General features: G+C 37.0%; 1 protein-coding gene and 1 pseudogene across 2 annotated transcripts in view; both read left to right on the forward strand.

Moving 5' to 3' along the window:
- Positions 1–21,823, forward strand: part of LOC105000203 (solute carrier organic anion transporter family member 1B3-like) — a 70,849-nt gene that overhangs the window by 34,214 nt on the left and 14,812 nt on the right. Inside the window, exons 4-10 of the mRNA XM_010855931.1 lie at positions 5,423–5,555; positions 9,882–10,003; positions 11,095–11,241; positions 11,435–11,533; positions 14,469–14,714; positions 18,927–19,091; positions 20,735–20,930. Of these exons, the coding sequence (XP_010854233.1) occupies positions 5,423–5,555; positions 9,882–10,003; positions 11,095–11,241; positions 11,435–11,533; positions 14,469–14,714; positions 18,927–19,091; positions 20,735–20,930 (1,108 nt within the window). The remainder of the gene's footprint in view (positions 1–5,422; positions 5,556–9,881; positions 10,004–11,094; positions 11,242–11,434; positions 11,534–14,468; positions 14,715–18,926; positions 19,092–20,734; positions 20,931–21,823) is intronic.
- On the forward strand, positions 16,279–17,352 carry LOC105000202 (annotated as a pseudogene). Its single transcript, XR_826701.1, has one exon. The product of XR_826701.1 is annotated as a heme-binding protein 1 pseudogene (transcript).

Below are 21,823 nucleotides of genomic sequence, written 5' to 3' on the forward strand. Positions count from 1 at the left end.
CAATGGCACCCCACTCCAATACTCTTGCCTGGAAAATCCCATGGATGGAGGAGCCTGGTAGGCTGTAGTCCATGGGGTCGCTAAGAGTCGGACACGACTGAGCGACTTCACTTTGACTTTTCACTTTCATGCATTGGAGAAGGAAATGGCAACCCACTCCAGTGTTCTTGCCTGGAGAATCCCAGGGACGGGGGAGCCTGGTGGGCTGCCATCTATGGGGTCACACAGAGTCGGACATGACTGAAATGACTTAGCAGTAGCAATACATTATCTATTAACAACAAATCTTAAGTAATAGTAAGGTGCAGATGTTTGACTCTTTTTAGGGGCAATGATTAATTCAGAAGCTTTTAAGCATTGTTGAGTTATGTCAAACATCTGTTGAGTTTCTAAAACAGATGGAGCTGAAAACAATACATCATCTATATAATGAATAACAAGAAAGTTAGGAAATTGTTTTCTCATAGGTTTAAGGGCTTTGGTTACATAATATTGACACATGGTGGGAGAATTCCAAGGGGAACAAGATTTCTCAATATGTTTTTACTTCAATTGTGTATTTATAAGTTTCTTAGTAGCCTCTAATTTCTCTTTTGTAAGGGGCCATTGCTCTGTCTAAATAGGCTCGTCATTTTTCTAAGTTATTTTAATAATTGTATTGTTTGTTAAATTAGCAGTGGCCCCTAGGGAAAATGTGGAATATATATTTGAGTTTGTCATTGTATAAGTAAATCTCTTTCTATTAAATTAAGGGGTGCATCTATCACATAAGGTTGTAATGTTTAGGCTGGCCTTCTGGTCCCTCACATGGATATATTTGGACACTTTGATAAACCTCTTGTATTTTGGTTTGAGAAACTCCTGCAATTTGGCAAGAAATTCTCTATATAGGCCAAGATTTGGGCCGTAAATATTTGGAAATACTGGTAATATCAGATCCAGTATCAAGAAGACCAGAAAATCTTTTGTCATTAATTTTGATATTTATATTTGGTCATGCATATTTAGATACTATTGATGTCCATAGGGATTGCTTTTGATCTGTATTACCAAATCCATCTGTCCATATATCATTAGAGGAGTTAATAGAAATGTAAGGTAAAAGAAGTAATTGGGCAATTTTGTCCCCCTTTTTGAATTGTCACAGTATCTGAGATGACATCATAATTTGAATTTTTTCCTTATAATCTGAATCAATTATTTCAGGGTGAACAGTATTTTCTTTAGAAGTCAGACTAGATTGGCCCCGTATAAGGCTGAAGGTTTGTGGGGGTAGGGGTCCATAAAGTCCGGTGGGTATCCTGAAGGGACTGCTTGAGGAAAAAGAAGAAAATCGTTTAGGGCTGGTATATTGATGGTAGCACTGTCAGATGTTGGGGATTTGAGGGAAAAGATGGAGTTTATCCCTGGTTTTTGTTGATGGGGACCCAGGGAGTCCCCATCTTTGAGTTTTTTGAAATAGGATTTTTCTCAATATCGTATTTAGATCAACATTTTTTAGCCCAATGTACCTCCTTACGACAATGAGGGCAGACTCCTGGAGGTTTTTTAATAGTTTTAATTTTGTGTGTGTGTATGTTTTAGGGCAATCCTTTTTTTAATGGTTCTTATCCCCACAAGCAAAACATCTTTCATTTTTCTTTTTAAAGGTAGCAGTCATTGTTTCAGCTAACATTTGCATTTTTTGAGTTTTTGATCCTAAGTTGGAATAAGCCTTTAAATAATCAATAACATTTCTGGTCTCATGAATTGGAGTGATGGCTCTCTGACATTTCTGATTCACATTTTCATATGTAAGCAGCTTTTCTATTTGCACTTTGGCTTCCTCTTCGACAACACTATGGGAGATAGCAACTCTCAGTCTAGCTAAAAAATCAGCATAGGCTTCATTAGGCCCTTGTAATATCTTTGTGTAGCTATCTTTAGGTTCTCTTTGAGGAGTAATTTGATCTCAAGCTTTAAGGGCAACTTCTTTCAATTGTTCATGTAACAAAGGAGGGCATAGTATCTGAGCTTCCACCGAATCAAATTGTCCCATACTGGTTAACATTTTTAAAGTAATTTGGTTTGAGGGAGTGCCAGCTCGAGCATTAGAATTGGCACCATCTCAGACAACATCATGAAACCACATTATCTATTGAAGATATTTTTTTGGTTTAAGAAAAGCTTTTATCAAAATTTGTCAATCATAGAAGATGTCATAGCATTTAGAAGGTTTTTAGTAAAAAGCGAATGAGGGCCGTATATAGTTACAGCCTTTTTCATTTGTTGCATGTGAGAAAAATCAATGTCTTCGTATTGAGGTATTAGTTGTCTTTGAGCATTAACATTTTTTAACACAGGAAAGGCAAAAAGATCATCAGCCTCATAGACTCAAGATTGCAAAGCCAGTAAATCAGAAAGTCTTTTTCATGAAGGAGAATGAGTGGATCATCTGTTTTCATAAATATGAGTGTTGTGTTAGGGGCCTATCATTGTCATCAAAAAAAGTATTGTTGATTTTAGGGTCAAGAGAGCATCAGAAGAATCATCATCAGATTCATCTTGTCCTCGAATTGAGGGGACCTTTTGTTTCATGCCCGTTACAAGAGGAGGAGTGTTTGGGACAACCAGAGCAGGGATGGTGGGAAGGTTCTGAAACATTTTATGTTGTTCTAATTGGGCCTTTTGTAAAGTCTCATCATCTAATTTATATTCATATAATGAGCATTCTGCTTGTTGACGAATATCAGAGGGGCTAGAATTGTCTTGAAATGGCAAGATCATGGCTTTTAATGAGGGCCCACAAGGGCCAGAAATCTATTGGAATATTTTCTCCCAGTCTTGTGGCTCATTCAACATTTTTTTTTTTTAACCCAGTTCCAAATTTTTAAATCGAAACTGTCTTCATCAAGGAAGCAAGGACTATATACAACCACTGTTTGGAGACAAGCCTCTATCTGTTGACGTGAAACCAAAAGTCCTTGAACCTTAAATAAATGATGAAGTAAAGTAGAAAAGTGGTGGGGCTTTCCAGCCGCTTGTCCCATAGCCCCTCAATTACCAACCTCCATAGGTCCTAACAGTCATTCCGTCCACTTGGCAAGGGCATTCACCAGGTCCCTGTTCAGGCGCCAATTGTCACGGTCTTTGTGGACCAGGACCTGGGGACTGGAGTCGACGAGAAGAAGGACGCAGGGGACCCAAGTCTCGAGTGAAACAAGGGTACTTTATTTGCAGAAACGCATGCTTATATATCTTCAATAAAATGATTACTCAGCCATTAAAAAGAATGAAATTCCACCAGTTGCAACAAAATGGATAGTCCTAAAAGGTCATTGAGGGAGTCACTGAAGGAAATGCAAGCAGGTGCTCTTTCCCGTGATCTCAGGCCTGAGACCTGCGTGCAGCTCTGCTTGTTCCTGTTATCCAGGAACTGATAAGGAACAGAGAGTCCTTGAGAAACAGCTCACAAAGGAAGAAAACAACATATTGGATCCCTTAAAGTTGAACGTCCCCTGACAGAGCATGGCATGGCCAAAGAAAAAGAGCGTACTTGTAAAAAAAATATGTAATCTATAAATCAGACATAAATTTTGAGTCTCTTCAAACCATTAAAAAGTGGGGGAAGAGGAAAATGGGCAGACTGTTTAACAGGGTATAGAACTGGGGGTTAATTTTTTTTTTTTTTAAGAACATTGAGTATATTGCTTTGTTGTATTCATTTTGATTTGGATTTCTCCAATACTCGTGAGATTTTATATAATTATTGAGCAATTGAATTATTGAGAAATTGAATTATTTCTCTTATTTTATGAACTGGTTGCTTAACGCCTCTGCCCATTTTCCTTTTTCCCCACTTTTTAATGATTTGAAAGGACTCAAAATTTATGTCTGTTGTATAGATTACATACATTTTTTACAAGTATGCTTTTTATCTTTGGCCATGCCATGATCCATGTGGGATCCCAATTCCTCAACCAGGGATTGAACCCTCTGTTTATTTATCTACTCTTGTCAGCGGTATGTACGTTCTTTTAGAGCAGATACCATACAGTGTTTATTCTTTTCTTATACTTCTGGATTCTAGGACCATGGAAGGTACTTAATAAGAATTTAAAGAATGCTAAAAGTGAATGAAAAATGCATTGAGTAAATATCTTTCCTCAAGTAAATTTGTCCATCTTTCTCCATTCCAATACAACCGACTCAACTCCAAATTCTTCATAAAATTTTGCTTCACTGATATCACCAAGTAATTTGAGTCCTTTCACTCTTATCTAAAGTCAAGTCTATTTATTATTAATACCATACAACTGTATAGTGAGCGGCCTAAGGTAAGTGAGTTTTATCCTAATTAGATTACCAGATCTTTGAGGAAAGCTTGATGAAAGTGAAAGAGGAGAGTGAAAAAGTTGGCTTAAAGCTCAACATTCAGAAAATGAAGATCACGGCATCCGGTCCCATCACTTCATGGGAAATAGATAGGGAAACAGTGTCAGACTTTATTTTTGGGGCCTCCAAAATCACTGCAGATGGTGACTGCAGCCATGAAATTAAAAGACACTTACTCCTTGGAAGGAAAGTTATGACCAACCTAAATAGCATATTCAAAAGCAAAGACATTACTTTGCCAACAAAGGTCCGTCTAGTCAAGGCTATGGTTTTTCCTGTGATCATGTATGGATGTGAGAGTTGGACTGTGAAGAAGGCTGAGTGCTGAAGAATTGATGCTTTTGAACTGTGGTGTTGGAGAAGACTCTTGAGAGTCCCTTGGACTGCAAGGAGATCCAACCAGTCCATTCTGAAGGAGATCAGCCCTGGGATTTCTTTGGAAGGAATAATGCTAAAGCTGAAAGTCCAGTACTTTGGCCACCTCATGCGAAGAGTTGACTCATTGGAAAAGACTCTGATGCTGGGAGGGATAGGGGGCAGGAGGAGAAGGGGATGACAGAGGATGAGATGGGTGGATGGCATCGCTGACTCGATGGACGTGAGTCTGAGTGAACTCCAGGAGTTGGTGATGGACAGGGAGGCCTGGTGTGCTGAGATTCATGGGGTCTCAAAGAGTCGGACACGACTGAGCGACTGAACTGAACTGAACTGACCACATCTTATGGGCTTCCCATGTGGTGCTAGTAGTAAAGAATTCACCTGGCAATGTAGGAGACCTAAGAAATGCAGGTTTGATCTCTGGAAGAGGGCATGGCAACCCACTCCAATATTCTTGCCTGGAGAATCCCATTGAGACAGGAGCCTGGTGGACTACAGTTCATAGGATCACAAACAGACCTACATGACAGAAGCAACTTAGCATGCACATACTATGTCTTATGCTTTATTTGTATCCATCCTGGGCTTTCTATTCTCTTGGACACAAATGTGGACTCAGTTACTGTTTGCTATAATGAATCATATAAAAATAATTTTGTTCTCTTTGTAGGAAATTTGCTTGTGATTGTATTTGTGAGTTACTTTGGAGCCAAATTACACAGACCGAAGCTAATTGGAATTGGTTGCATTATTATGGGAACTGGAAGTATTTTGACTGCTTTACCACATTTCTTCATGGGATAGTAAGTGGCTCTATGCTATCAATTATCATTTCCTTGTAAATTAATCATACAATTTTATTTTTTATTTTTAAATAAGTATTCCCCTTAAGAAGAATGTCCACTAAGCATGTATAGAAATGGATTATACTTTCTATGTAATAATTAACTCATTGTTTTATCTACCGTGGCTCTCATTGATATTGAAATAGGAATAGCAATAAATCAGATGCAGTTTTGTAGAAAAGCTTTTTGTGACTTTTTACTATAACATATATTTTATGTCTTTGCCTACAAGATTTTGGTACTATTTAATAAGACTTTATTTACTGACCCCAGGTCCAACTGATCACCACTCAAAAATCAATACCTGAGAGGCAATTGTCGGTAGAAAGGAAACTTTGCTTTTAATCAGAATGTCAACAATCTGGGGAGAAGATGGACTCCTATCCCTCCAAAATCAATTCCCATGATTCTGTTTAGCCATAAAAGTTTTTGAAGGGAAGAGAGGAGGGATCTTTGAGATTGAGAAAGTGTCAAAGTCGTTACCATCCCCCACAGTGGTCAGGCTTGTCAACTTCTTGTGATCTTTCTTTAAAGGTTACCTTGTTCACACAGTTTGTTCACTGAAGGGAAAGCTAGGAAAGAGATCTGGTCATCTGTTAATTACTTAATAGATGATTAATTGATTGATTGATTGATTACATCTTCATTTTTACTTCTTTGATCTGTGGAAGGAATAGACAAGTTAGGTAAGATATCGTGTGATCAAAACATTTGAAAGGTGTGCTTTGGCTGGAGATTGAGTAGCACATGGGGTGCCTGATTTAAAAGTTAGTTACAGTGTAGTTTTGCTAAAGTGAAGAGACAAAGGGACCTCCTGCAGAGACCTCTTTCCTGCCAAAAGCTTCTCACAACTTCCCCACTCAACTCACGGCAGTATGGATTTTCCCACTACCATCTGAGTCTTCTACCTGTCTCTGTGTAGTTTAATTAAAGTCAGATACTGATGACAGAAAACCAAAAATAGTGATGGCTTAAATAAGATAGGAGCTCATTTTTTACATAAAAAGTTAATGTAGCCAACCTAGGCCTTGACTGGCCTTGACTTCATGGTGTAAATTGTGGCAATGTTGTTCCTTACAACAGGACAGAAGAAGGGAAGAAGAAGAAGAAGAAACAGAACTCACACAGGCTGAGGCTTAAGGAACATCTTCAGAAGCATAACACTTCTACTGGCTTCAAGCTAGCCAGAACTTTGTTATACCTCACATCTAGATACAAAGTTCTTGGGGAAAAATAGACTTTATTTCAGGCATACATTTCCCAGCTAAAGATCCTAGATTCTGTTACCATAGAAAGGGGAGAATAATGGATACCGAGAGCCAATGAGCAGTTTCTGCTAAAGATATAAATTACTTGCTGCTAAGTCACTTCAGTCGTGTCCGACTCTGTGCGACCCCATAAATGGCAGCCCACCAGGCTCCGCCATCCCTGGGATTCTCTAGGCAAGAAGACTGGAGTGGGTTGCCATTTCCTTCTCCAACGCATGAAAGGGAAAAGTGAAAGTGAAGTCGCTCAGTCGTGTCCAACTCTGCGACCCCATGGACTGCAGCCCACCAAGCTCCTCTGTCCATGGGATTTTCCAGGCAAGAGTACTGGAGTGGGTGGCCATTGCCTTCTCCATAAATTTCTTACTCATTATCAATGCCAACAGCCATGCTTTTTTGTTACTATGTTAATTACTATATTTGATTTTCATAAGGTCTTTCTTCTTCCTGGTACTGTTCCTTCTTATTTCCATCATCTTACTCCCTCTTGATTTATTTCCTCCTTTTGGCTTCTCTATCATACCCACCCTTTCCTTCTGCTTCTGACGCCATACGGTCAGTCTTGCCTAAGTTCCCTTACCAATCTTCTTCACTTTACACTCTACAAGATTTCTGTCAAGTACATGCATTAAATGTAACTATCACTGTACAGTGAGTTTATCTTATACTCAAGATTTATGTAATCAACCACCTCATGGGTATCTCCAGTCTAACATCCTACAAACATTTTCCACCCATATATCCAGAACTGAATTTATCTCTGTGCCAAAACCAGCTCAAATTTTTCACATTCACTCTTTCAGCAGTGATTCACTTATCCACAGAGAGATTCAAACCAAAGTCAAGGATCTCATCTTAGACTTATTCTTTGCTTCAGTATACATGACCAGTGGTCAGCAAATCTTGCTTTTACTGCCTCCTATATGTCAAAGTTGTCCCTTTTTTCTTTCTCATCATCTCTGGCCTGGACTTTCTGCATCCCATCCCAACTTCATTGTAACTCACATTCTATACTACAGTATTCATTTTACTTTTTGTAACTTTTATTTTAAAAAATTATTTATTTGGCTGCAATGGTCTTATTGCACCACATGAGATCTTTAATACTCATCGCAGTATGCAGAATCTTTAGTTGCAATATGTGAAATCCAGTTCCTTGACCAGGGATCAAACCCAGGCCCCTTGTATTGAGAGCTTGGAGTCTTAACCACTGGACCAGCAATGAAGTCCTATGGTGTTCATTTTAAAAACAAAAATCTTATTATTTTACTCCTACTTAAAACTCCCAATATCCTAGAGCAGTATTTTTCAAAATTCAGATCCTGAAAAACTTGTTGATCAATAAATCAATTCAGATTATTGAGACTAACAATTTTTTAATCTGATAGGATAGAATAGAATAGAACAGAATAGAAGAAAACACAGTTATTCCGTGAAACTTTCTTTTTGGTTTTATAAATTTGTGTGTGTGTGTGTGGATATGTATGTATTGTGATTGTGATGCAAAATATATTTCTCACTGTTGGTATAGTCAAAGTATTGAAAGTCTCTTGCCTACAAATTAATATCTAGGTTTATTTGCATATATAGATAACTCATTGATTTGGCTTTGACTATCTTCCCAGTTTCATTTTACACGGCTTCCCATGGTTGAGGACCACACTATAGGTCTAGAGTTTTCCAAATGTGCCATAATAGGTCATACTTTTGTTCATAGTGTTTCTACAGCTTTGAGTATTTTTCCTTCTTTGCCTACCTGTTAAACTCCTTTCTATCTTCAAAATTCATCTCTTATGGAATCCTCACTGTGAAGTTTCCTCTAATCCACACCCTTCTCAATATCCAAGCAAAGTTGATCATCTTGCTTTCCTTTACAAACTCAGGACCTGACATATTAACATTTTTGTATCTTTCATCATATACGTTTATCTTAGAGGATATAAGATATTTTGATAACAAAAGCTGTGTGTTTTATTTCTAGTGATTTGGAGTTGCACATAATGCCTGGCATACAGTAGGTTGCCCTCGGAACTCACAGGGTACCTCAGTATTTTTAATTTATATTGTTTATTGAAGTGTAGTGGATGAATTATAATAGTAACAGGTGCATAACATAGAGATTCATTATTTGTATAGATTATACTCCATTTACAGTTATAAAATGCTGGCTCTATTCCCTGTGCTGTACATCACATCTTAGTATCTTATTTCTTTTGTACCTAGTTGTTTGTACCTCTAATCCCTTTAACCTATTTACTCTCTCTTCCCCCAATCCTCTTCCCACTGGTAACCATTCATTTGTTCTCTGTATCTGTGAGTCTGTTTCTGTTTTGTTATATATGTTCTTTTTATTTTTTTAGGTTCCACATATAAGTGAAAACATACAATCTTTGTCTTTCTCTGCCTGACTTATTTTACTAAGCACAATACCTTTACATCCATTCATGTATTTTTAAATAACAACATTTGTACCTATTCTAGGTCCATCTCTGTTGTTCTAATTAAGTTCTTCCTTATCAAATTGAAGTAGACTAGAACTTTTTAAACTAAGTTTTGAGGAGTCAAGCATATGACTCTGTGTGTGTGTGTGTGTGTGTCCATGAAAGAAATTCAGGTAAATTATTGATGGAAAATGCAAGTGAATCAGTATGACTGTAAATTAAATTTGAAAGTTTAGATTGTAACCATCTTTGAAGATAATTCAAAGGGATGAATAAATGCACTTAGCAATTTTTTTAAAACTTGAAACCAAGATATTTCATACATTGACCGGAATATAAGAATTCTTAGGATGACAGTAATGTGATAATCCACCTTGCCTGGGGAGTACTGCATGATATTTCTTAGCAAACACTTCTATTTTACTTTGACCTATCATTTCTCCTAACATATAGGCTGGGAAACTGATAAAGAGTATCCTGATAATTTGGAGAAGAGAATGGTACAGTTAAAGGGGAAAATTCCTCTGCATTTCTGGGAAAAGTAAAACTATTCAGTAAATATAGTGATGTTCTTACAGTTACAGGTATTCTAAAGACACCACTTTTAATCCATCAGATAATTCAACATCAAATTTACCAACTTGTTCGATTAACCAAAATTTGTTACCCAATAGAACGTCATTGGAGGTAGTGGGAAAAGGTAAGAATTGAACTCACACTATTGAATATTACTGTCACAAATAAATATTCTAAAATTTAACAATTATATTACATCTATAAAAACTATTATATTATCTATTAGTAAAGTTTACTTAAAAACAATAAAACATTTTCATGTGTGTAAGACAAAATTCATTGTTAATATATAAACAGCTTCTAGAAGCGTTAAGAAAAAAGAAATATTTTGATATGAAATTGGCAAAGAAAATATGCAACTAATGTAAAAGAAGAAGATGTGGCATGAATATATTTAAATGTAATTTTACTCTTTATGAAAAATGCAAATTATTACACAAATTAAAGATTGTTTACCTACTAAAACACAAATTGCTTTTATTATACTACTAGTTAAAGATTTTGCTACCTATTAGATAGGAAAAGATTAAAAATAAAAAGAAATGAGGTAGAGGGAAAAGCCACATTTTATGTATTATAGAGAGTGTATAAATTTCTCTTTTGGAGGTTAATTTTTAAGATGGTAAAGGACAAAAATATGCATATCTGCTTAAATCAGCAATTGTACTTTTATTGCTTTATCTTAAAGGAAATAATCAGGAATATACAGAAGGATTTATTTATCATTATAATCATGGCATCCCATGGCACTCCACTACTCTTGCCTGGGAAATCCCATGACAGTAGAGCCTAGTGGGCTACAGTCCAGGGTGTTGCAAAAGACTCAGACATGACTCAGCAGCTAAAAACAACAAACAAGGAAAGAGACTGATTAAAGAAATGATGAAACTTATTCAGCACACCATGATGCAGTCATTAAAATCCTGCTACAAGAACATAAAGAATATTAGGCATATTTTTGTGTTCACTAAAAATGTGAAAGATATAAGCAAACATCAGAAGTGGCTCTCTGTGTGGTGGGATTACAGATCATTTTACTTGTTTGCTTTGTGTTTCTCTACATTGTCAAATTCTGTAATGTGACTATAAATCATTCTTACAATTAGAAAAGAACAAAACACTTTAAATGGAATGATTAAAGAGTTGCATTAGTTGAGTTTTTAATAGGAATGCTAAGATTAATGTTTAAAATAAAGCATTCTCTTGTCTATGTAGGTTTGGAAAAGGATTCTGGGTCATATATGTGGATATATGTTCTCATGGGTAATATGCTTCGTGGAATTGGGGAAACCCCTATTGGGCCCTTGGGGATTTCTTACATCGATGATTTTGCTGAAGAAGGACATTCTTCTTTGTATTTAGGTAATGTACAGAAAAGAGTAGATTTTATGGTTACTTTCCCTGGGTGTAACTTGAAATAACACTGCTCCTCAACTCAGTCTTTTATTTAATGAAAAGTTATTTGGAGAAATATATTAAGTAGTATTACTTTTAAAAATTTAATAAGAGCCATGTATTATTGGCATTTGATAAAAATGTTTTATAATGTTTCTAGGTAATTTGCTTGCAGTAACAATGATTGGTCCAATCATTGGCTTTATACTGGTATCTCAGTTTTCTAAAATGTATGTGGATATTGGATACGTGGATCTGAGTAAGTACTCTCAGAACAAGGTAACATGATAATGCTTTTGAAGTACATGACAGCATTCTTCCAAATAAGTGAATTCATTCTTTCAGTGGCTTTTTGCAGACTAATCATCAAAAGTTACAAACAGGAAATGTGTTAATATGTATAATAAAAATAAAATACATCTCCTGTCAACATCAGGTGGTGCTAGTGGTAAGGAATCTGCCTGCCGGTGTGGGAGATGCAAGAGATGCTAGTTCAGTCCTCGGGTCAGGAAGATCCCTAGGAGTAAGAAATGGCAACCCACTCCAGTATTCTTGCCTGGAAAACTCCATAGACAGAGGAGCCTGGGGACCTACAATCCATGGGGTCACAGAGTCTGACACAATTGAGCACACACATAGCTAGCTAAATTAGGCTTTCACAGCTAAGCACAAAATAAGAAAATTTAAGAAACTTAAGATGACTTCATCCAAAATAATTGCAAATTAATTGCAGGTCTCTCAGTAGGCCCTCTGATGTCACTTACCTGCATTTCTTAGAAAACCCTCTCTATCTACATAGTTTAAAGTCTCTTCTAAAATTTGACTCCTCTTCAGAGAAGCCTTACTTCACCCTCTTCTACTGGCACCAAAAGTTAAACACCCCTGTTGATCACCAAGAGCAGGTCTTTACTGTAGTCTTTATCACAATGAGCCACAAATATTTGTACACTGATATGCCATCTCTTTTAGAACATAACAATATAGTATCTGCATTGACATCTAATAAGTAATTAGCATTTGGAAATAAGCAAATCAGATTTTCAAATCAGATTTGCACCAGGGCTACATAGAGTAGACCTCACAGCAGTCCAATGATAACCACAATCTTGCAAGTATTTTAATATAAAACTAAAATGTGGGCCTGATGGAATACATTATGTCTTCTATTTTGGATGTGTGAATCATATTCTATGTTTCTATTCATTCACTTCCAGGTTCATCATTGTTTTTACCACCAGGAACCTAGAAGTAAATGGTTATTAAAATCTTTGGAATGATAGTTTTGTAACCTCTTTTCTATAGTCAGAAATTACTACTCATAGTGTTTTAGATACATGGTAATCCCATTTCTACCACTGAAAGTCAAGACTTAATTACATCTTCTCTTAGTCAGTCATGGGTGTGATGTAAACATAATATGGCAAGCTCCAATGCCAAAGGAACCAACAAAACAAGTGAATAAAGAGTGTTAAGTATGATGGTTAAACTTGTAAGAACTGGTGGTGGTGAACTACCCTCTGAACACACTTGAAAATGAATTTATTACTCAGGCTCAACCTATCCTTTTCATGCAGAAATCAGGATCCAGCATTGACAAAATCTACTGATTGGTTTTTAAGAAAATCTAGAAATCCAGACTTCCATTAGAATCTTCCAATTTTTATGATAGTGTGTGAAGCAACACTTCAGAAGGCTGTGTCTAGACAGGTTATGATCTCTCGTTCTTTTGTGTAGACCAGGGATAGAGCACAAAAAAAAATGTTACCAAGGTGACATTTCTGACAGATGATGAATAAGTACTTGGCATATACATGGAGTCTCTGATTTTACCAATCATTTCTAAAGTCTACTAGAGTTGCTGATTATGAAATAATATGAACATGCAAATCAATTTTAAACTCAGATCTATGCATAGTTTAAAACCACTTCAGTAAACAGAATGAATAATTTACTTCTTTATATCAATTCAATGTTTTCTCGTGTTAAAGAGTTTTTCTTATAGATCAAAGAGCAACAATACGATTCTTGTTCTTCAAATTTCTAGGGTGTGTTTGTGTGTGTGGTACTTCCTTATTAGAATATTTACTTTATACTCACTGAAACAGCTCATTTATACCTGTTTAGATATAGCACATGGACTTCCCTGGTACTCAGAAGGTAAAGAATCTGCCTGCAATGCAAGAGACCCAGCTCGATCCTTGGGTCAGGAAGATCCCCTGGAGAAGGCAACCCACTCCAATATTGTTGCCTGAAAAATTCCATGGACAGAGCAGCCTGGTAGGCTATAGTCCATGGGATTGCAAAGAGTCGGACACAACTGAGTGACTGACACACACAAATATAGCACATACTTTAAGGGAAAATATTATTGAAATAAAATGATTAAATTTTCCCTAAAATTTTGAGTTCAGATTTTGAACTCGGAGTTTCAGTATGTATATATCTTCACCATTATCATCCCCTGTGCTGTCAAAGAGTTGGAAATGCAGGTTCTAGTGGGGAGGTGGGAGAACCTTACTATTAGCTCTGAGAATTTCTAGCAGACTGCTATAAGTTTCATTGCTGGTGATTTCTTGACCTCAGAAGATGATGCCAATATAAGTTTTCAGACAGTGAGGAGTCATGCCTTCCATATTGCCATCGTTGTAATGCTCAGTCATGTCCAACTCTGTGATCCCATAGACTTCAGTCGGCCAAGTTCCTGTGTCCATGAAATTTTCTAGGTAGGAATACTGGAGTGGGTTGCCATTTTCTACTCCATGGGAGCTTCCCAACCCAGGAATAGAACCTGCCATCTCTTGTGTCTCCTGCACTGGCAGTTGGATTCTTTCCACTGAGCCACCAAGGAATTCCAAAGTTGGCCCTTAAATAGTTTGCAGGCTTTAATTGTTCCACAAGGACAGCTGTTCAGTCATGTCAACACAAAAGCCATCAAGTTCACATAGACTCCATCAATGACAACAGTGTCGTGACTGATTCCTAGACAAGAGCAATCGTAAGATGTCTTTAAACGTTAGACTTACCCTTATTTCAAAAATGAAAATGTGTGAAAAAAAGAAAACATTGTCTCAGAGTGGATGAAACATCATTTACTTTCTTCATCTATGAAGTACAGCAATTATTACCAATATTTCCCCAAAATTCTTGCACTTCAAAATGATTTTTGACTGGCTTCTTCTAATTCTTTATTCTAGGCACTATCAGAATAACTCCTAAGGACTCTCGTTGGGTTGGTGCTTGGTGGCTTGGTTTCCTTGCGGCTGGACTAATAGCCATTATTTCTTCTATACCATTCTTTTTCTTGCCCAAAACTTTGAATAAACCAAATAAAGAAAAAAAAGCTTCAGCATCCTCAGTATCTTTGCCTATGAAAAATGAAGAAAAGAGTCAAATGGCTAGTTTGACCAAGACTGGACAAAATGTTACTGACACTGTAACTGGTAAGTATTTCACATTTATAGTCAGTTTGGAGTTGTTAATCCCAGTGAAAGAGAGAGAGAAATATTCCAAAATAACGTCATACTCAAGTCATCTAAAGTCAGTGTTCTTCTGTGCTAAATTTGGCTGGATTAGTCTTCTAAGATTCCTACTAAAAAACTTCATAATATTTTCTGAACACATATCAGCTCTGTAGAGAAGAGGATTCGCTTGTGGTCTTTAGCAGGGAGAAACCAGTTAAAGGTTAAAAAACTATCTATTATTAGTAAACCAAAGAGTATATAGTCATTTCCAAATTATATAGTGCAAATTATGAGTTAAAAGGACTCTCTCTCTTTTTCTTTCTTGCTTTCTCTCTCGCTTCCTTCCTTCCTTTCTCTCTTTTCCTTCTTTTCCTTCTTTCCCTTCTTTATTTCCCTCCCTCTCTTCCTTTCTTTTGCTTCACAAATGGTACCAGGAATCAGATTATGCCCTAATAATAGAGTATTGCCTCTGTTTTTCAAGTATTTAAGTACAGTGAGGTTGTAACAAGAAGAATATAGACAACAGCCATATAGTGCTTATATAAGGAATTCTGAGTGCCTATAAATTGGGCAACTTTATACTTAGGTGGAGACATGGAGTATGCAGAAGGAAATCAGATCAAGTTTCTTTCTAGATAATTAGAGTAAGATTGTCTTCTTGGTACTTATATAGAAAATATTGCTTACCTAAATATTCAAAAATGAAGTAGAAACAAGAGTAGTAGCAAAGAGTATTGGAGTCAGTCATATGAATAAGAATCCTCCATAGCACAGGATAGTGATTTTCCTTTCCAACATAAACTGCCAAAGAACAACTTAGGAGCACTAATCTGTGATTGATCAGCAGCAGTCAGAGCAAGATGGTTGAAATAATGAGATGTTAACAGTGCAGTTTTCAGATCACACAGCCATAGTGGAGCAGTAAGAGTCAAAGCAGAGCAACACCTGAACCCTTGGCAACCTTTCAAGTTAAAGCTGAAGTGACATTAGAGATTGTTAGTGTAGCCCAAGCTCTCCCTCTGGTTAGCTCTTCCATCTACTCCTTTTATTGTTACTTTCTCCTCTCCATTGCCCTAATCTGAAAGCAGTGGTGTTACTTGTATGGGCTCATGAGAGATTTAATTTTTCGACTACATTGGTGACTTGAAATTGGCCAAATGGGAGAAGTTACCACCACTTACTACCAAAATTGGGAAATACTCAAATCAGGCATTGTGCTCCCAAGAATCAGTTGTTAAACATTTACCAGCACATCACTGAAGAGCTTTTTGAAATTAATATGCACAATAAAAATAGCAACGCATTGAATTTTCATCCAATTTATGCTATTTTCATACTGCAGCAAATTAAATCCATTAAAAGTAGTTGATTATTTAAACCTGTAAGGAACATGGTTGACTGTAAGCCCAGAAAGAATGGGGAGGAAAATGAAAATACAAAATTAGAACAATTATTAATATCATCTATATTATCAACTGTGTTTGCAAGATAGTGACCAATATAAGATAGCAAAGAGCTCCCGCGCTCGCCCTGGATCCCTGCTCGGCCGGCTGCGCCAGCCCTTTTCCCCTACCCCGTGTTTCCTCGCGCGTCCTGAGCACCCGGGCGACACCATGTTGGGCATGATCAAGAACTCGCTGTTCGGGAGCGTAGAGACTTGGCCTTGGCAGGTCCTGAGCAAAGGGAGCAAGGGAGATGTCTTCTATGAGGAGAGGGCCTGTGAAGGCGGGAAGTTTGCCACAGTGGAAGTGACAGATAAGCCTGTGGATGAGGCTCTGAGGGAGGCAATGCCGAAAGTCATGAAGTATGTGGGAGGCTCCAATGATAAGGGACTCGGAATGGGGATGACAGTTCCTATTTCCTTTGCTGTGTTCCCCAGTGACGATGGGGACCTACAGAAGAAATTAAAAGTCTGGTTCCGGATTCCAAACAAGTTTCAAAGCGACCCGCCAGCTCCCAGCGATGACAGCATTAAGATCGAAGACAGGGAAGGCATCACTGTCTATTCCATGCAGTTTGGTGGTTATGCTAAGGCAGCTGATTACGCTGCCCAAGCCACCCAGCTGCGGTCCGCCCTGGAGAGCACAGCAAAGTACCAGACTGACTTCTACTTCTGCACCTGGTATGACCCTCCCATGAAGCCCTACGGACGTCGCAACGAGGTCTGGCTGGTGAAGAGCAGTGAATGAGTCACCGGCTGTGCCCCAAGCTCCGCGGGGGTCTGCATCTGTGCCCACTTCCCCTGGGAGGAAGCAGCACCCCCGTGCCGCTCCAGCAGAGCCAACTTCCCTTCAGAGCCAGTCACTGCCAATTTCCTGAGATAAGCACGGTCCAGATGCTGAGGCTCTGTTTCTCTTGGTGGGAAATAATGTACCCACGATACACATGCGTCCTTCTAATTGACTTATAGACAATTCAGTGGTAGGCCAGAAAAACCCAGCAGCATTTTTCCAGCTCTCTGGATCCCCTAAAAACAGATTTTTACAAATCATGAAAACTGTATTTTTATTAATCCACGAAGAAGTGTGATTTACGCATGATCTTTCATATGTAATTCTTAGAAGAGCTTTCTTTAAAAAGAAGCCAAAAATTAAGATCTTTGACTTTAAACAGCTGAAACAAAACAAAACAAAACAAAAGATAGCAAAGAGGTCCTTCATATGTGCTACTAGGAACAGGTGAAATAACTAACAAGTTTTAGTCAGAAAAAATACATATCTAATTTGAACAGAAATAAGACTAATTGATTAGAAAGAAATAAAGCTTTCAGTTCATTAAAGAAACAATTTGTAAACATGGAGAATCGACCAAAAATGGAGCAATTTCTTTCTGAAATAATCAGCTTAATGTCACTTGAGTTGTTTATTGATCCAGTTATTGAGGTCACATAATGGATCATGATTATGTAGAAGTACAAATGATGTCCAAGTTCTCAGTCACCTCAAAAATTCAAGGATTTGGTGAACCTATATGTCTTATTTCTTTTGATCAAATATCACAACTCACATAGAATGCCTCACAAGTCAATGGTTCTTCCTGACTGGGGAGTCTCATGGAGCACAGTTTAGCATTTTGACCTAATAATTTTAAATATTATTTATCCCTGCTATAAATTTCCATACATCTTCTTCTTTCCTCTTCTATGTCCTTTGCCCTAATCTTTTTTCTTATTATTATAAGCAGATGAAGCTATTTCTTAATTACCATTGAATAGAAGGTTTGATTCTGACCATGTTTGATGGAAACCTTTAGAGTTGTACAGCACAAGATCTTTCAAAGTCCATACCATCCATTTCTCAAGAATGATATCTGGTTCGGTCTTGCTAGACTTTGATACTTTCCACTGTTTTTCTAAGTAGTTCTTTTCACTTTAACTCCCATTGCAGCTGGTTAACCTGGTGATCATAGACAAATCACATAATTCTTGCTAGGTACAGAAATTATGGATTTGTTGCACTCCTGTCTGTAGGCACGGCTTTTTGCCTACTGTTGTCATAATGTCATTTGAGACACAATATCTCTTTAATAAAGGTGATTGCTATTACTGCCAGAATTATTGAGGCAGTATTTTATGGTAGAAACTATATACCAGAAAAAGAGTTTTGAGTCCTGGTACTAAATTAATCTTTATGATTTTTGAACCTTAGTATTCTATTTTTGTGAGCTTTGGGTTCATACTATTTTTAAGGTAAATTTCTACTTAATAATTATATTATTAATATAATCATTATACTATTAAATGCTAATAAATAAGAGACATTTCATTAGCTTTTGTTCCTTCAGTGCCTAGCATATTACATGGTACCCAATCAAAACCCAAATATTTGTTAAATAAATGAATAAATGAACTAATATGGATGCAGGTATGGTAGAGTGCTATTAGTCAAATATGAGGTGAATAAGCAAGTTGCTATAACAAACAGCATGAATGCTTGATCCCATTTGGGAATAAAATGAACAAAATAAATAGTTCATTTTATTTAGTTTATTCATAAAAATATGAATGTACATATGGAAAGAATGGAAGTAATATATTTTAAGAAAACTGCTGGCAGTAGAATTGCAGATTACTCTGACTTTTTGTGCTATATACTTATGGAATTTTAAGTCATATAAATTATATTTACCAGATTAAGATATTAATGTATATTTAAGCTGCATTATATTTTCTTTCTTTTGATGTTTTTATAGGTTTCCTCCAGTCCTTGAAAAGCATCCTTACCAATCCCTTGTATGTTTTAACATTATTTTTGACACTGCTACAAGCCAGCAGCCATATTGGTTCTATTACTTATGTGTTCAAATACGTAGAGCAGCAGTATGGCAATTCAGCATCTGAGACGAGCATTTTGCTTGGTAAGACCCATTGTTTATGTTTGCTTTATAAACGATAAACTACCGAGTAAATGAGTTCCAAGTGATATTTTGTTGTGAAGGCAATTTCCTGTTTTATTAAACATAGTTTTCTTTTTTTCAAATTTTATCGGATCCATCCATCTTGTGATATTACCATTGTTCTGCCTTTGAAGTTGCATGTCATGTTATTTTTTATAATATTATTCCTTTATTTATTGGCTGTGCTGGGTCATTGTTGCAAGGACCTTCTCTAGTTGTGGTGAGCAGGGGCTACTCTTCATGGCAGTGTGCGGGTTTCTCATTGTGGTGACTTCTCTTGATGTGGAGCACCGGCTCTGTGGAGTGCAGGCTCCAGTAGTTGCAGCACACAGGCTCAGTAGCTGTGGTTCCTGGGCTCCAGAGCACAGGCTCAATTGTTGTGCGGTCAGTTCAATTCAGTCACTCAGTCTTGTCCGACTCTTTGCGACCCCATGAATAGCAGCACGCCAGGCCTCCCTGTCCAACACCAACTCCCGGAGTTCACTCAAACTCACGTCCATTGAGTCGGTGATGCCATCCAGCCATCTCATCCTCTGTCGTCCCCTTCTCCTCCTGCCCCCAATCCCTCCCAGCATCAGAGTCTTTTCCAATGAGTCAACTCTTCGCATGAGGTGGCCAAAGTATTGGAGTTTCAGCTTTAGCATCATTCCTTCCAAAGAACACCCAGGGCTGATCTCCTTTAGAATGGACTGGTTGGATCTCCTTGCAGTCCAAGGGACTCTCAAGAGTCTTCTCCAACACCACAGTTCAAAAGCATCAATTCTTCGGCACTCAGCCTTCTTCACAGTCCAACTCTCACATCCATACATGACCACAGGAAAAACCATAGCCTTGACTAGACGGACCTTTGTTGGCAAAGTAACGTCTCTGCTTTTGAATATGCTATCTAGGTTGGTCATAACTTTCCTTCCAAGGAGTAAGTGTCTTTTAATTTCATGGCTGCAGTCACCATCTACAGTGATTTTGGAGAACTGAAAACTATAAATTTAACTCCTAATAAGGTTCTCAGCCTAATTTTTTTGTTAAAAGAATCTTCATCTTTAACAAATCTTGCAGGACTATGAAATGAAAGTTATAAGGGGAATCAGTTATTCGTGACACCACATACAGGCCTGTTTATCACCTCAGGGCATATGTGTGTTTAGATTAATAAAGAAGAGATATTAATTTAAGTATTCAAATCTAAAGTAGTGGGAAAATTTATAGTAAGTTTTTAAGGATAGGAAATCCTCATTTTAAAGAAATATATAGGATTTAGGTGATAGGATAAAAAGTCTCAGAGTCAGGAAGATGATACTTTGTTGTAGTTTTCCAGGAAGAGAACAAAAAGTACGTTATAGAAACAATATGTTAGATATACAAATATTCTCAGTCACTGACTTTTGCTACTGGGAAGCTAAACCTTTAGCATTGGCAGGGAGAAATTATTTTTGTCTCTTCCACATGGTACCCTAGTCCCCTACCTTCATCCTACACTGTGAGTCTTCTGTTTAAGAAATAACAAGATTGGATTAATTTGGTTGATAGATAGCATTTCACACATAAAGACATTCGGGATAACCATATTAATATAATTACATAATTACGTTTTTTTTCTCTTCTAGGATTCATATCCATACCATCTTTGGCAGTTGGAATGTTTACAGGAGGATTTATTGTTAAAAAGTTCAAGTTTACCTTGGTTGGAATTGCCAAATTTTCACTTTGTGCCCATATGACGTCCTTCCTATTTCATCTAATAAATTTTGCACTAATCTGTGAAAACAAATCAGTCGCCGGACTAACCCTGACCTATGATGGGTTTGTATATATCAATATATCAGTTGCACAATATGTACGCTATTTAATGTAAGAGAATGTAAGAAAAGCAAGGCAGATACCAATCTTTACTAAACTTTAAGCTGAGAGGACTGTCAATTTATAAATTCTTATAACATTTCTTAAGATCTCAAAAGATTCATTTCTTAAAATCCGTTTTTTCCCTCCTTAAAGAAAAGTTATAACTAACAAATCATTGTTAATCAACTGTACTCCAATATAAAATAAAATTCTTTAAAAAAAAATGGACACATAAAAGAAAATCTACATAGTCTGTAATAGTAATAGTTATTACTTATGGGGTGTTTACAGTGAATGATAGGAGCTTTTGTCACTATTTTATAGCTAAGAAGAGCAAAACTTAGAGAGAGTCACAGATTATATGATTCTGACTCAAATCTGAAGGTTTTGACTCCAAAACTCTTAGTCCTAACTACTACAGTCTTGGATGACTCATGAGAGAAACATAAATGACATTTTCCAAAAGTGACTGAAAAATCTTTATCTGCAGTTAATTTTGATGTTTAACAATTATCTTTATAAGAAAACTCTTATATTGTGCTGAGTTCTCCTCTTATGCAAACCTATTATGTTTTCTGGTATTATCTTTATTAGCACTAGAATTGATATTCTATACATATAATAGCATATTAAGCCTAGAAAACTTCTACTTTTCATTATTATCACACATTGTGCAGTATAGCTAGTACTACAGTGAAAAGTGAAAATGTTAGTTGTGTCCAACTCTTTGTGACCTCATAAACTCTAGCCCACCAGGCTCCTCTGTCCATGGAATTTTCCAGGCAAGAATACTGGAGTGGATTGCCATTCCATTCTCCAAGGGCTCTTCCCAACCCAGGGATCAAACCTGGGTC

This window comes from Bison bison, unplaced genomic scaffold (assembly GCF_000754665.1).
Source record: "Bison bison bison isolate TAMUID 2011002044 unplaced genomic scaffold, Bison_UMD1.0 scf7180017864370, whole genome shotgun sequence".
Lineage (NCBI taxonomy): Eukaryota > Metazoa > Chordata > Mammalia > Artiodactyla > Bovidae > Bison > Bison bison.